Source organism: Pipistrellus hanaki, assembly GCF_964339955.1.
Source record: "Pipistrellus hanaki genome assembly, chromosome: 4".
NCBI classification, from domain to species: domain Eukaryota; kingdom Metazoa; phylum Chordata; class Mammalia; order Chiroptera; family Vespertilionidae; genus Pipistrellus; species Pipistrellus hanaki.
The window spans coordinates 34,515,138-34,531,413 of record NC_140506.1 but is presented as its reverse complement, the minus strand read 5'-3'; the positions used below and the strand labels follow the sequence as shown (position 1 = coordinate 34,531,413).

Below are 16,276 nucleotides of genomic sequence, written 5' to 3'. Positions count from 1 at the left end.
CTGTCTTGAATTAATGCTATTTTTTTTTTTACTTGTGGTGAGGAACACACAATACAATATATAGATGATGTATTACTGAATCATGCACCTGAAATCTATATAATTCTACTAACCAATGTTACTCCAAAAAGTTCAATAAGAATTTAAAAAATGAGTGAATGATATTTTATAAATAGTTAACTCAACTCCCGTCCATATAGCTGCAAATTTTAAAATGATGAAGAGCAATGCATTGCAGAAGTTAAGAGCATGGGCCCTGGCCTGCCCAGATTCAAGGCCCCACTCAATCATCTATTAGCTGTGTGACCTTGGGCAAATTACTTAACCTTTCTGTGTCTCCATTTCCTATGTGTAAAATAGGAATGATAACATGTCTATTTATTAGTATTGTCATAAGGATTAAATGATTTTTACTTTAAATTATTAGAACATAATCCGACACAAAGGAAGCACTAGGGAAATGCTTGACATTGCCATACAAGAAAATGAGGTTGTCTAGTTTTAATACTTTATGTAATTTCAATGCTTTAAAAAAAATGTTTCAACCATGGTTATAACTTTACATGTTTAGAACCAACCCAAGGCAATTGGAACTCACAAAATATTCCATTTGCTACACAAAGAGCTAAAAAAAAAGTTGTCACTCTTTCATTTCTGGCTTAGCTGGTGTTAAGAAAAGCCCATCCTGAACACCGTAACTGATAAACAAAGTCAAACTACCCAGTTAGAGTTACCTGCAACGACTCACGGGTGAGATCTCATGAAACAGGAGAGAGTCCAGCAGCAGGACAAACAAAATATAAAGTCAAACCACCAGAGACAGCATTTCTCAAGAAGAAAGGGAGGATTTCAGAAACTGCCGTGTTCTGACATGACGACGTGGACCTGGGCCAGGCTCTCACTGCCGAGCGCCAGAGGGTAAACAGTGACTCCGAGGGGATCCCCAGCTCGCCCCTCTCCCACTATTCTCAGGGCTTTGTAATGTGATCTGTGAAACCGTACTAGGACTCCCTGCAACAGCATTTTCATCAGCGCTCGCTTGCTGTACAGAGGCTCCAGCTAGGTGACAACTGAACGTAGGCCTGTTTCACCCACAGCAGGAAGGGTAACCAGTGCTCGTAAGTGTGGAGAGAGAGAGGCAGCTCCAGATGCCGCCCTTTTCTCTGACATTTACAACTACCCCAAATCTGGCAGGAAACAGTGAAGGGCACAGACCAGCCTAGGGCCTCTGCCACCCGATTTATAAGGAAATCCAACTCTCCCTCAAGAAGCAAAGAGCCTTGAAGCGAAAGGAAAATATGGCCTACTTGCGTGGTTATGTAAGAGACCCACACCCAGACATCAACAAACCCGGCCAAGGCAGCTTCTGCAAACCTGCTGCTGACCTGGTTTGGCCCACTCTGGGTGCCAAGCTCTGGCCTGCGAAACTCAAGAGAGGGCCTCTCAGTCCAGATATCTCTTAACAATGGCTGGACAGTTGGTTTCATTCATTCATTCAGTTTTGCTTTAAACCTAAAAGTTTATGAACACAGCAGGATTTAGTCTTACCCACCACAAAATAGGTAAGACTTTTTATTTTCTTTTTTGCCTAAGTCTTTATTATTATTTTATTTATTTCTTAATTCTTTCAGTTGCAATTTACATTCAATATTATTGTGTATTAGTTTCAGGTGTGCAGCATAGTGGTTAGATAATTGTATACTTTACAAAATATTCCCCCTGATATTGCCAATACCCACCTGATACCACACAGAGTTATTACAATACTATTGACTATATTTCCTGTGCTGTACTTTACGTCTGCATGACTGTTTTGTAACTACCAATCTGTACTTCTTAATCCCTTCACCTTTTTCACCCAGTCCCCCAATTCCCTTCTCCTCTGGCACCATCAGTCTGTTCTCTGTATCACTGAGTCTGTTTCTGTTTTTTTTTTTTCTCATTTATATTGTCCTTTGCATTCTACCTGTAAGTGGAATCTTATGGTATTTGTGAGTAAGACTTACTTTAGAGTTCTGTTCCCAGCACTCTACATCATAGTCACCAGTGACCTTGCTATCACAGAATGCAGTGGTCGGGCCTCGCCTGCTGTGACCTACAGCAGCATTGGATACACTTGATTGCTCCCTTTCCCCCTTTGCCTCTGGGACACCACTCTCTGCCTTCCTGGCCTTTCCTTCTCAGTCGTCTTCATCTTCTAGATTTGGGCAGGTAGCAGCGCTCTAGGACCAATCCTCTTGTTCTCTTTCTCTCTCCACTCATTCCATGGCTCGTCTAACAACATGGCATCATACACCATTACAGAATGACTCTTCACCTCCAACCCAGACCTCTCCCCTGAATTATAACTATCTCCTCAAAATCTCCACTGAATGGTCCAGCAGCCACATCAAGCATGACAGATGCAAAACAGAACTCTTGATTTTCCCTCCTACACTGACTTGCTCTTCTCAGTAAATGCCAGCTCTGTTCTTCCTTGGAGTTGTCTTGACTGATCTGTCACAATCAAACAGATCCAGAATCTGACCTTTTCTGATCATCTCCACTGACACCCCAAGGCATGCTACCACCATCTCTTGCCTAGACCAGTGTTTTTCAACCTTTTTTGGGCAAAGGCACACTTGTTTCATGAAAAAAATCATGAGGCACACCACCATTAGAAAATGTTAAAAAATTTAACTCTGTGCCTATATTGACTATATATAAAGTAATTCTCTTGAATAGGAATCAAATAAACACAAAGAAAGTATTTTATAATTACTTTATTATGAAATATTAAGTAAACAAAATAGTGAAAAATTATAAAATTCTTGTCTTGTCTGCACCTACGGCACATCTCGCGGCACACTAGTGTGCCGCGGAACAGCGGTTGAAAAACGCTGGCCTAGACCATTGCAATGGTCCAAAAGCCACCTCATTAACATAACAAAATACATCTTTATCACACTCATCACTTAAGACATTTCAAGGGTTTTAGGAGCTCTGTGCCAGAAATGGGGACAAAGACAAAATATGTATTCTCATTATAAATTACAATATCACACTAAACACACGCTCATCCAACCTCTCTGAAGCTGCTGATTACTCTAGCCACTCTGGCTTTGCTGCTCTATGTCTCAGGCCAATTGTCCTTGCTGTTCTCACTACCAAGATTGCTCTTCTCCTTTATATCCAGATGTCTTCCTTCTTCACCTTCTTTAGCTCTCTACTCAAGTGTCATCTTATCAAAGAGTCTCTGCCTGACCATTATATATGTAATATAATAGATATATATATATATACTATATATGTAATAGCACCCCCTAAGCCCTGCTTTATTTTCCCTTATTATATATATCATCACCTTGTACATTGTATCTACCGTTTATTATTTGTTCCCTTCCATTAGAATGTAAGCTCCATGAGAACAGTGGCTAGAACTCTTCGTTCACTGTATTCCTAATGCCTAGAGCCATGTCACGTAGTAGATACCAACATATATTTTCTGAAGGAGTGAATTCTTTCTCATTGAGAAAAGAATCTCCTTGTGCCAGGTACAATGACCTCTGGTCTGGTAAAATTTCCTCACATTTTGGGAGTGGTCTTGTGGATTTCCCAGTGATTCTTGTTTTACCCCAAGATGTGATAGAAATGTCAATTTCTTATTTCTTTCATCCATTCATTCTCTTTATCAACATGTACTGAGTATCTACTGACTGCCAGGTCCCTCAGCCTCCATCTATGACTCTTTAAAATCTCCTCAAAGCACAGTACAGTCATTATGAACTATTCCTCAGGACTTCCCCTCAGAAGTCCCTAAACAGCCACCAGGCTGTCTTCATCAGAGTCCTTCCTACCTGCCTGTCACCTCTATGTTTTGTCCCGCATCTTCTACTTTGCCCCTCCTGGTAGGACAAGTAACTTCTTAGTTGGAGTCCAAGCTAGGAACACATTCTGCCGTTGTGCAGAACACCACAGATGCTAGCACTTCCTATGGGGCCCATCGAAATGCCTTCTGGTAGCAGCCCAAGAATGAACTCTTTAATCTCTTTAAAATGTCAGTTAGACTACTCTTTTACTAAAGGAATAATAGGATGATCAGGTAGGTTTGTAAAGATACTGGGAAGATGACCTTGAAGGAAGGGGGGGGGGGGGGGGATTAAAATGAGAGGATAAAAACAAAATATTAAGTACTCCAAGAGTAAGCATCTATTAAACACCTGCTCCATGCTGGGTAATGGTAATACTACTCTTGCAGCTCAGGTGAATCCAGCACTCACTATGAACCAGATTCTGCCTGATTTACATACACGAACTCATTTGATCTCTGAAACAACCCTGTGTAGCTATACTATTTACTATTTCCATTTTGTGGAACTGTGGTGCTATTTCAGTAACTTCACAAGGTCACACTCTGCTAGGTAGTGCAAAGTATTTTATTTAATAATTGGAGTTACTAAGTATCCTATTTTAAGCCAAAGAAAATGGTATGTGAGCAATGTCTGGTATTTTCCCATTGGGAAGTTTCATTAATGTGTTACAGTTTGACTTGTGCCTAAATGTGTTTGTTCACTTCTTGGGCCTGTTAACCACCACCGGAGACTTCCTGCCTGAATATGACTGTGTGAATCTTGCTGAGAAAAATTCATAGAATGGTAAATGTGTGATTTCATTTTATTTAACCACACAATACACAAAACAATCAAGAGAAAGGCCTGGAAAGTTAAAACAAGATGTTAACTGCTATCTCTAGATGATGGATTGCAGGTGGTTTTTACTTTTAACTCTTCACTCTCTGTGATTTCTGGATTTCCAACAATAAACATTTTTACATGTGAAATAAGAGGGGGGAAAGCAAGTCATGTGTCTAAAATGTGTCTCCTATGTAAAAGAACAGCTGCAGCATTTTCATGCAAAATAAGTTATCGGTAAATCCACCATATCAGATAAGATATATGTAAATGTATTCACTGGAAATGTTTTATCTGAGAGTACATAGTATTATTTTTACCCATTTGCCAACCCTACTCCTCATAACCACATCGTGTCTTATCACATTCATTTTGTAGATAGGAAAGCTGAGGCACAAGCAGAGTGATTAGCCTGCCCACGCCATTAGGTGATAGAACCAGAATGCCAAGAGCACTGACAGACACCCCTCTTGCAAGAGCACACTCTCTCCAATCCCCCCGAGTCAAAGGAAACTACCACATTCGGCAGTTCACAGATTGTCCTCTTTACCAATGATCTGAGTGTGCCCCAGAAGAAAGAAAAAACCCACCCTCACAGGTGAGAGGAAACATTTTCAGGAATAAACTGCCATTTATCCCTTGTCTATTCTTCTGGAAGGTTCTCTTGGGATTTTCCTGATATTGGTCATGGCCTGGAAAATCTCTAGGCCTCACTCTTCTGAATTAGAGTTGAGGTTACAGAGCAGATCCTTCCAAATTCCAAAACAATCCTCAGCCCAGGAATTTCCTGTGGGTCACACAGAAGCTGAGGTTCCTCTGAAGATTTCAGTCCTCACTGCAAGTGAGCTAAGTCTCTAACATCAATCCAATGTGCAATGCAGCCTCAGACCTTGCCTCACCCTCCTAAGGTCCTGTAAAAGGAAGAGTGAGGTCTGGGATGAGGTCGAGCTGGCCTCCTGGTAACAGCAGTCACAGTGGAGGACAGAGTGAAGGGACCCCCAGGTGCTGGGATGACAGCTTCCTCCTGCCCTCCCGCTTGCAACAGCAGTTCAAACCCATTCTACATAGCAAGCTACCATGTGGTGCTCTAAAATCAGATCCTATCCTGCTGTTTCCAAAGGTCTAGTCATCAAAATTATTTAAAAAGAGTCGAAGCTGGTTTGGCTCAGTGGAAGAGCGTCGGCCTGGGGACTGAAGGGTCCCGGGTTTGATTCCGGTCAAGGGCATGTACATTGGTTGAGGGCACATCCCCAGTGGGGGGTGTGCAGGAGGCAGCTGGTCGATGTTTCTCTCTCATCGACGTTTCTAACTCTCTATCCCTCTCAATTCCTCTCTGTGTAAAATCAATAAAATATATTTTTTAATAAAAAAAATTATTTAAAAAGAAAACAGGCCTCTCCCCTTATAATGCATGGAGAAGAAAAAGAGGTGGGCAGTGGGAAGAAAGGGAGGGAGGAAGAAAATACATTCCTCAAAGAACAATGGTTTTCTCCCAAATTCTCCTTCCTAATTATAGTAGCACGAAGTAGCCTTCAAGAGGACATATGTTTATGTTTGGGAGAGAAGAATCTTAAATAAGTAAATAACAACCTTTGCCTGCCCTTGCTTCCCCTCAAACTATCAAGATGTTCAGTCATGTGTGGTGTGTAGACTTTGGTGTGATTACACTTAATCAGCAGTTACTTTCCTTCTGGATGCAGTTCTCTAAGGCCAAAAGCAAATTAATCTACAGAAAGGGAAAATGAGGAAATTGAGGGTAAGAAAACTAACCCATTTAACAAACACCAGGACAGAAGTGAAGGACCCCAAATAAAGTGGCAGGACTTTCACAAGACCACTTTAGGTGACACCAGACAAAACAAAAGAAAACAAAAAATGAACTACATGTCATCATTACAAGAAATCCTACAAATTCTGCATACTTTTATGAAAAGACTTAGGCACATAAACATGATTTTGTCCACTTGAAAAGTCGAAAGCCCTCCAATTCTCCAGTACCTTTCTCTAGAAATGTGTGTGTTTTTAATTCCCCTTAATATCCTAAACAGAACTGAGTTCTACTACAGATAAGAAATCATGCTAGCAAAATAAAGAACTCTCCATTGAAATGTAAGTTCTCTCACTTGTATATTAGTTGCAGATATACTGTACAACATAATGATTTAATATTTGTATATATTGCAAAATGATCACGATAAGTCTAGCTAACATCACTATACATAATTACATTTTTTCCCGTGTGAAGAATTTTTAAGGTCTATTCTCTTAGCAACTTTCAAATAACTGTCACTTATTTTTTGTGTCCTTCCTCAACAAGAACATTTTGAATGAATGAATGACTAATTTCACTATTTCATTCGAATAATGAAAGCCAAGGAATGCGGGCATTCCTCCGAATGGTTCTGGGTTTCTCCTGGTTGGAAACTACTTGATCCCTAAGTCTTGTTCCACTCTCCTGAGCAACTCTGGGCACCTCAAAGTAGGCTAGTATGAATGAGAGCCGGATAAGAGACTCATTACCATTCAGAACCAGACTTTTCCACTGGTAGGAATAATGAGATCAAAGGAATAAGACAGACGGTTCCCCTGCCTGTGGGGAACTGTAAGAGATGGCCAGGGGCTACTCTGAGGGTGGGTGGGCTTTCCTCGCTTCCATTTGGGGCTCCTCCAAAGGAGAACGCCTTGCAGCTGCCCCACACTAGCATGAGGTCAACCACCACGAAGCACACTTGGTAGCAGAGCAAGGTCAGGCAGCAAGGCCAGCCAGGGCCAGCTTTCCTAGGCTGCTCCTAGCTGCTTATATGGTGAGGATGAGTCCCTAAGATCCCTCAGGCCTCTGAGAGGAGCAAGAAGTGGCTGAGTCAGGTACTCAGCCTGCACAAGACCCACCATGGTGCCTAGGAAGGATCCTTGAGAAGATGTTTAGAGGGAAGCACCTGAGCCAATGGCCAGAGGCAGTGATTCTAAGATTTCTGTAGTGAAGAAAAATCACCGGGTTCTGACCAACACCAAGGAGAGGATACAGCTGCAGGACCTTGGTCACAGGTGCCAAAAGACCCAGTAATAAAGCAATCGTGGCTGAGGGAACAGCCCAGGCCAGCAGATCTGCAGCAGAGACCAGGAGGACCCAGAGAGCATCCAAAGACATGTTGTCTCCTTCTCCCACCAGCTGTCCCTCGCCCCCCACTTCCAGGAAGTCACATTCAATACCAGAGTAGCAAGGAATGGAGGAAGAAAAAAAAATACAGAAAATAATGACTATTTTCATTATTGCATAGGACCAAATTTTCTTAGACTAAAATATACCCTTTTCCCTTCCTGCTGCCTAAAGGGTAGGATTTCATAAGAAAAATGAGATCCATTATAGACAAAATAAAGAAACAAAGACAAAATAAGCAATATCTGAGTGTAGTGTGAGTACTCTGTGTCATAATACATTTTCAATATTTACTGCCTGCTTCTTATGATCCAGGCACTGGAGGTGTGAAAATGGGCCAGCCAGTCTTCATCTTCAAGGAGTTCATGTCTTAGAGTGAGAGACACTAAATAATAGCTGCAATACAGTAATGAGGGGGCTATTACAAAATTAAGCACAAGCCAGCATGGCACAAAGGATACAATAATGAACTCTGAGGGAATTCAGGGAAGACTTCCAGACCATGGACTCTCAAACCATGTGAATAACTCCTTATACATATGTCTTAAAGGACAAATTGGAGATTTCTAGCTGGGAGAAATAGTCACCTGAACTTGCTAAAACAAAAATGAAATGGGAGGAGAAAGGTTCACTGGAGGCATGAGCGCAGTCCACAAAACGAAGAAACTTAACATCCAAACCTTGAGAAGGATGCATCTGGGCAGCAAGAGAGCCCCCGAGACTAGAACAAGGGCCTGGCATCTAGCAGGACTGATTGTATTTCATGAAGTTATCTCTTTCCACGATGCAGTATTTCCTCCTACTATACATTGGTTTCTCCCAGCTAATGGCTTCAACTCCGACCTCCCCCTGCCACCCGAGAAGGAAGGTATCTCTCTCCAAACTCCAGTTGGAAGAATCCCAAGGAAGGGCTCTGATTGCCAAGTTTGAGTCATGTGCTCACTCTGGACCAAGAGCTGTGGCCAGGCAGCACAGGTGCTGTGACTGGCTCACCAGGGTGGGATGCTGAGCCCACTGCCTCCAGGAAAGCAAAGTCACATGAGAAAGTGACAGCAGCATGTGGACCCATGGCCAGCGCAGTGAAGGGCTGCTCACTAAAGAACGAGAGTGCTGCGCAGTGAAGAGACGGAGGACGCTAGCCAGACAAAACTAACGGTCCAGACCAATGCAACATTTGGCACCATTCGATGTTTCTGTACCACCAGGGACCCACAGTACACAAGCCCAGGCTATATTCTGTGGCTTTGATATACTCTATGCATCATCCCCCTTTCTGCTTGTAGGGACTACCTCCCTAGACACCACAAGCTATTGAAATGACATTCCTTTCATGATGCCCTCAGGTTGAACTGGTCTCTTCACCCTGAACTTCAACAGTAATCTGTCCTGACCTATGGGACTTCCTGCCTAGCTCTATCTGAACACACAGCCATTGATCCTCCCCCAAAACCGGAGTGGTAGGGGGGAATCTCCCAAACATGAGGTACTAAATAGGAATAGTGCCTCCCTTTCTTCCACTTACAGGGATTCATGTAGAAATGTACCTTGCCTAAGAATTTGAACTAGCCCGAAATAAAGGGGGGAAAAACAGTTTCAAATATTTGGCAAAGTGTTTGTTTAACTAAAGTGAGCCATGAAGAATACATAGCTATGTGGTTTGGCAAAGGGCTCATAATGGGCCTCCTTCCTTCTGCCGACAAAGGTAGGCCGCCAGGCAGAGAGTGAAATTGAAACCTCTGTATGTGAGGTTGGACACTATCTTCATTGTGCGCGATGCAATCTTAGCAGGTTAGGTCACCTTTATGAAATGTTTCTCTTCCTTAATAAGGATTTGTGTAGTGACTTATTCCTCCTATGGCACTCAGGTATCCTTTGGGGGATTTCTGAATTGAATACACATAAATACGTGGAAGCAATGAGTGTATTCAATGAAACTTCATGAAAGGAAAGAAGAGAGGGCAGGAAAGAGAAGAAAACAAATAAATTCATGAGATAAAAGTAACTCACCTTTAAAAATCATCATTAAACCTTTTGAAATGCCATCATACCTTTAATACCCACTATGTTGGGGACTATTTTTCGGACTGCATACCTGCCCTTCAAACACTCAATGAACTCATGAAATAGGCCAAAACAGTGACCCCATGATTTTCATCTTCTCTCCCATCAATTCACATCAATCCTCTAACTCTCTCTCTTTGTCTGAGACAAAGCTGTGAACTTTTCAGGACAAACTGGAAGCACTCCCATCCCATCCTTTCCTCAACTTGTCTTCAGCCAGCCAGCCAGTGCTGTCCATCTTTTCCCACCCCAACCAATGACTGTGTCAGTGCTTGATACGTATGTGCTTGGGTGTATCGAGATGTAGAAACAGCACTCCCATTTTTCATCTCCAGAGTTTCCACTTCCAACTCTAATCCCAGACAAAGATTCACAAGAGAAGGAAATCTAAGATGGTGAGACACAGTGGCACCTGTGGAATATAAGGTGGTAGCTATCCATTGAAGTCTACCCCTCCCCTCCTTACCTCTACTAAGAAGGGGTGAAACGTAAAGGAAGAATAAAACTTCTGAATTCAAAGTCCTGGTTGTAGGTCTGGCTCTACCATTTATTAGCTCTGATCTTGGGCAACTCATTTCTCTACTCTGAGCCTTAGAGCCCCCCAATAATAAATGAAGATGACATCTACATCTAACATGCAAGACTCTTACAAGATAACATGTGAATAACTACTTATACATATGTCACTCATTCATTCGTTTTCTTCCATATTCTACCATGCATTTCTGGTATGGCTTTAGGTATAACTTTAAAACTCCCTAAGCCTGTTTCCTCACCTGTAAAGCAGAGATATATCGATCTTATAGAGTTATTTTGAGAATCATATATCACATATGTAAAGTAACTACCACAGCTTAATAAACAGTGATTACTTATTATGATGAACAAAGTACCACATAAATATTAGTTATTTTGCTATGACTACAAAAAAATTTGGCACTGTCTAAGCTCTTCAAGGTGGTAAAGCTTTCTATAGGCAATCCTTCCTTTGGCAACCATAGACTGGTGCTGCACCAACAAAACTTGTTTTAAAAAGCACTCTATCACACTGTGTGTCATTAAGAGGCATATGATATGAGCCGGAGTAGGAGACAATGAGAGAAGCTATACAAGGAGATGAGAGGCACAAAGTTCAACATTCCCCAGGTTCTGATGATTTACGTATATGAAAGTACGCATTTTAAAAACTGAATGATAATTATGGGAAACTTAGGTAAGGTCTAATCCTGATATTTTTAAATATTCGCGTAACACACATTACATTTCTTGGTTGAATCTCTGACTGAGAACAAAATCTCCAACAAAACAAAAATCCAGGCATTCCTGGAGTCCTTGAAGCAGAACAGTGGTGGCTTCTGGCCCACTCCAGTCATTAACTACCAGATTCCCAGCACAGCCTGTCCCAGGGCTGCCCGTGAAATGACGAAGGGTAACCCGTGAGGACCCCAGGACTGTAGTGGAGACAGCCTGGCTAACTGTTTCCACCTTCTGTATACATCACTGGTCATGACCAAAAGCACTGCTTCTGAGGTATATCCCCCCCCCTTTTTTTTCCTCCTGAAGGCATAAGAATAAGTAAGTACTAGATGCTTTTCAGTTGATATATAAGTATTGATGGGTTTCTGCTAATCTAGTTTTCCTTTTATTACCAAATCCTCTACATTTTCACATTTCTCTAAATAAGCCAGTTTTGTGTACGTATATGTGTCTGTCAAAGAACAGTGATATAGTAAGAACAGAAAGGGTATTAAAAGAAAGATAATATAACAAGAAGGATCAAGAAGAGAAAGCATAGTATAAAATGAAAGAGAATATTTGTTACTAAGCAGGAGAGAAATTTGTTAATAAGGTAGATATTTCAAGCCCACAAAACCTCCTTTGTGATTTCCCAGGTGACTGGAACCTACATTCTGAGAATGATGGTGATGATCAGAAGGGGAAAAAAAAGAAAGAGACAGAACTAAACTCTCATTAGTTTTAAAAGCTAAAATAAGTGGATCATCCTCTAAGAGACAAGAGATAATAGCTCTTCACAAACCAATCATTGCACTGAAGGGAAAAATCAGCTTTCATGGTGTTTTTCTGCCATATGTAGGTGGCATGTCTGGATCATGGGAGATGAGGGACCCATTCCCAAAGCTAAGACCCCTGTAAATAAGGACGGTATCTGTCTAGTTCCCACGTTGCCCCCCCTCTATGCCGGTAGCCAGCACTCTGGAGATGCCTGTGGAACATGTGAACATTTCCCTGTCACTTCACTTATTTGGGCCGTATCACCCTTGTCTGTAAATTGTTGTGGCTGGACCAGGTCATCTCTGTGACCTATGGTTCTGGGACCCTGTCCAGCTAACATTATGGGATGACCAAACCCATCTTCACAACTAGGTCGTGACCACTGAATGAAGAAAGGAAGCATAGGACACTGTCTGGCGATCCCCAACTCTCTGCTACCAACCTATTTGCACTTATCTTTTGTTTATTAGCAGCAAACAGTTCATCATTCTCATATTCTGGGTACCTGCTTTCACTTGAATCGAGTTTAATTTACACATAGCTATGTTATGACTTTCTGTTGTAGCTCAAGTGGCTGGGCTCCAACTTTGGATTTCAAAGGAGAGCGTGATTAATGCATTCCCTCCAACTCCATTGGACTCTCCAGGTTCTCCACTGGCTTCCGAATTATTAACCCCATGTCTCTCTGGGTTTTTAGGCTACCCAGGTCCCCAAAACCATAGGCACCCAGTTGGCCAGCCAGGTAATAGAAATACAAAAATATATTAAGCAGATTATTTCCCCAAAATTAACTGGGCTGGAATTAGCAAAAAGAGATAGCAGTCTTACAGAACTGGTACCTGCCCTCAAGATGTTCTCAATGAACCCAAACTAATCATATTCACTCTAAAGTATTAGCGACTTCATATAGCTTCCTCCTCAGAAGTAATTGAAATGTTTTTTAAGGTTTCCTAATTTAGAAATAATTCCAAGCTTGCAGAAAGGCTGAAAGAATTCAAAGAGACCACCAATATATCATCTTTGCCCAGAGTTACCTATTGTTAACAATTCACCCCATTTTCTACTTGTATTCAAACTTGCTTTTACATGCACACACTCATGCTCTCTCATCGGTATTCCCCACCTCCCCCCAAAAACCATTAACAGCAAGTTGCATACATCATAGTCCTTTATCCCTACAAAGAAGACATCACATTTTAAAAGAGAATAAAAGGAAAATAGAACACAGTAGAGGTTCTTTAAGTTCCTCACGACAGAGTTTCGAGGATGGCAGCCCGGCAGCACGGGAGGTTTGTTCCGGCTGAGGCTTTCTACCCTCCTCCCCCAGATGTTCGAGCCATCTTATTCCTGCGGCTGGCCTCGATCCCAGCCAAAGAGCAAACAAACACACACACCCGTCTGTTTCAGCAGAAGGAAACAAGATCCTTGAAGAGAACCAGGTGTGTTAATAACTGCCAGCCTCCATTTTTCTCGGGGCAAAGTATGGGGCGGTGCAGGAGGGCATTCTGCTCCGGAGAATAAAGAAGTCTCACTTTCAGAGGCGCCTCTTCTGCTTGTAAGCTCATGAAAATGTTCCTTTCTCCTTAAATTAACAACAACCAAACAAGCCCCTGCACCAGACAGGAGACGGAAAGGGCCAACTGACTCCCTTTCTTGTTCTGGTAAATCTCAGAAAGCCGCAACCTCCACCTGCTGAGCCCAGCGAGGACCATCAGCAGATTCTCTGGGCACCTTCGCTACCAAACACTAACTTGCCCCTTGGTTTCTAAGGCCTACACCACAAGAGTGGGTGCAGGTGAGGGAAAATAGGTGGTATAAACCCACTCCATTATTAATCACGCTGCAGATAAATGGCTGTCGTTCCTTTGGCAGTAAATGATTTTGCATACTTGCTAATTGTTGTTAAACTTTTTACTATATGACTGTATCCCCTGGAGATATGCAGGCTTTCTTGTTGAAATTACCTTCACAAAGTCCCTTCCTTAGAGCATCTATAAAATCAATGAAATAGTATAAAAAAGAAAGAACAATTTTTAAAGTACAAGATATTTATAAAAAAAATAAAAATAAAAATAAAATAAAAAGTGAATACACACTTAAAAACCAAAACACATACGAAGCAGAAACTGGGTATTGAGAGCCTGTGTCGCTCTCTTCATACCCGACAACAGCCAGGCATGTTTAAATCCACAGGACTCTATTGTCAAGGTAACTCTGATTAAGCGAACCCAAAGCATTCACCTTGAACTAAACTCGCTTCACTTTTCTTTTTAAAAGGAGAGTTACACATGCACAAAGGTAGAAAGGTAGACACATAGTGAAAGGAGCATAGGAAGGAGTAGGGTTCTCTTGGGAGCCTATATGTAAAGTATTTACCTAGTGAATTTTATAACGACATGTATAAGCACGTACTTCGTCAGAAAACAGCTTGGCAAAGAAACAAAGAAGAAGAAGAAGAATACGAAGATGCCTGGCTTGGCTCTGGGGGGAAATGAAGGAGCCGGTGATCTACCTTGTCTGGACGCCCTCCGTCGGATCTTCATTTTGGGAAAAGCAGGCCACGAGTAGTTAAAAGGTGAGTCTGAGTCAGAATCCATCGTTTTGTGTCGGTGAGACCGACAGATCCAACAGATTGAGTAGAGACTCAGGAAGAACCCGGGCGTCCCAGCCAGGAGGCGAGTCTCCCATGTGATGTAAAAGGAAGGAACGGGGCTGAGCGAAAAGCTGGCGAACACGGGGAGGGAGAGGCAATAAATGTTTTGCTTCCTTCGGGCGTTCAGGCATGTAGACCGAGAAGGAGGCTGTAAATATTAAAGCCAAACTAGGGAAGAAAAAAAGGGGGGAGAGAAGGAGATGGAGCTGAGTCGCACTGGCACATCACAGTCCAGTTATTCAAAAGGTCATTGGGAGCCAATGAATCATTAACTCCCCTCTTCTGGTGGCTGGAAATGGAAATGAAGAAGAAAGGTAACTGGGGATGGAAAGAGCTGCTTGTGATTCAAGCAGAGCTTCCAAACGCAGGCGATTGTTTCGATCTGGAGCTAGGGTATCGTTTCTCAGAAAAGCCACCCTGCGCCGTGTTAGATAAAGGAGGAGATTTATGTGTGTGGACAGCCAGAAAGCGCCTTGCACACGCAAACGAAGGCCACCACACTTGGGGCAAGGATTTTTCCAGAGCAATCTATCCTTTCATACCGCTGGCTGGTTTGGCAGCTTTTCAGGTCTGAGAGCCAAAACAGCTTTGATAATTCACTTAACATCCAGTCTCCCCACCTTTTTAATCCTGAAGTGGTTGAGAGCTTTACATTTTATACAGAATTAAACTCCCCTCATTACATTCAGGCAAAGTCACCTAGTACTATGGAGAACAATGGAGCTGTTTTCTCAAATTGTCACCAAGTTTGGCTGTGGATGCTAAGGATTCGGGCGCCATCATGGCTCTGATCTAACACTGCAGTGGGCCTCAATAGAGCTAGTGACTAATTTACCACAAACCAGCAGTTCTTAGGCGGTCTCCCTGAACAACTCTCCCCTAATTAGCATTCAGTGGAAGCTCATTACCGCCTCCCCATAAAGCGTAGCACTGCTCAGATCTACTTCCACTCCCTCGAAGCACATGGATTCACGTGCCCCAAAAAGCTCAGGCATAGCAACCAAGACCTGTGGTGGGAAAATGTACCCCAAGTTTCATAGGGGAGTCTCTCTTATGCATTTCTTTAAGGAGCAGTGAGAGCAAGAAGTATTGTGTTTTGTTTTGCGAGGTCATTGGACACCCAAACAATATGAGGACCTGTTCCATCCTGCAGGTTTGGAACATGACAATATGTGTCTTAATTAACTTTCATCTCTTCACGTCAATTATCTCCCAAATGGTTGGCACTATCAGGCAGTGCTGTGTAAGGAAATAGATGCATAACCTGCTCTGTGACAGCTAACCCTATCTGTTGGGAGGTGCTAGGTGAGGGGATATGAAAATTATTTTGACAATAAAAATTCAAAAACCACTGAACCAATACATGTGAGAAGCCGGACAAGAAATTTTCTAATCTCATTTGCTTTATTACTTATCAATATCTTTTATTTTATTTTTTATTTTTGTTCTGTAGGTTTCTTTTTATTTTTTTTTTAATCAATCTCTTTTAAAGAATGAAATGATTTCCATGGAGAGAAGTGGAGAAAGGAGAAAAGCCATATAATTTCAAATTCAAATCAGAATTACATAAATCACTACCGTGTTCTGCTATAACATATAACTTAGACAAAATACAACTAGAAGATAATTGTAAGCATTATAACTAAGTGAAAATAAACACTAGTACATTTCTATTTTGTGCCTTTTTATTTGAATAACTGTGTATTCTTATTCATCAACTAG

General features: G+C 41.9%; 1 protein-coding gene across 4 annotated transcripts in view; it reads right to left on the bottom strand.

The window, feature by feature from the left end:
* Positions 1-16,276, bottom strand: part of ARHGEF28 (Rho guanine nucleotide exchange factor 28) — a 240,885-nt gene that overhangs the window by 95,564 nt on the left and 129,045 nt on the right. Inside the window, exon 1 of one of the 4 annotated variants that reach the window (XM_084880891.1) lies at positions 14,414-14,777. The exons of the other annotated variants lie outside the window; for them this stretch is intronic. Coding sequence (XP_084737017.1) covers positions 14,414-14,498 — 85 coding nt within the window. The 5' untranslated portion in view covers positions 14,499-14,777. Of the gene's footprint in view, positions 1-14,413; positions 14,778-16,276 lie in introns of those variants that run through there. 4 annotated transcript variants of the gene reach the window in all.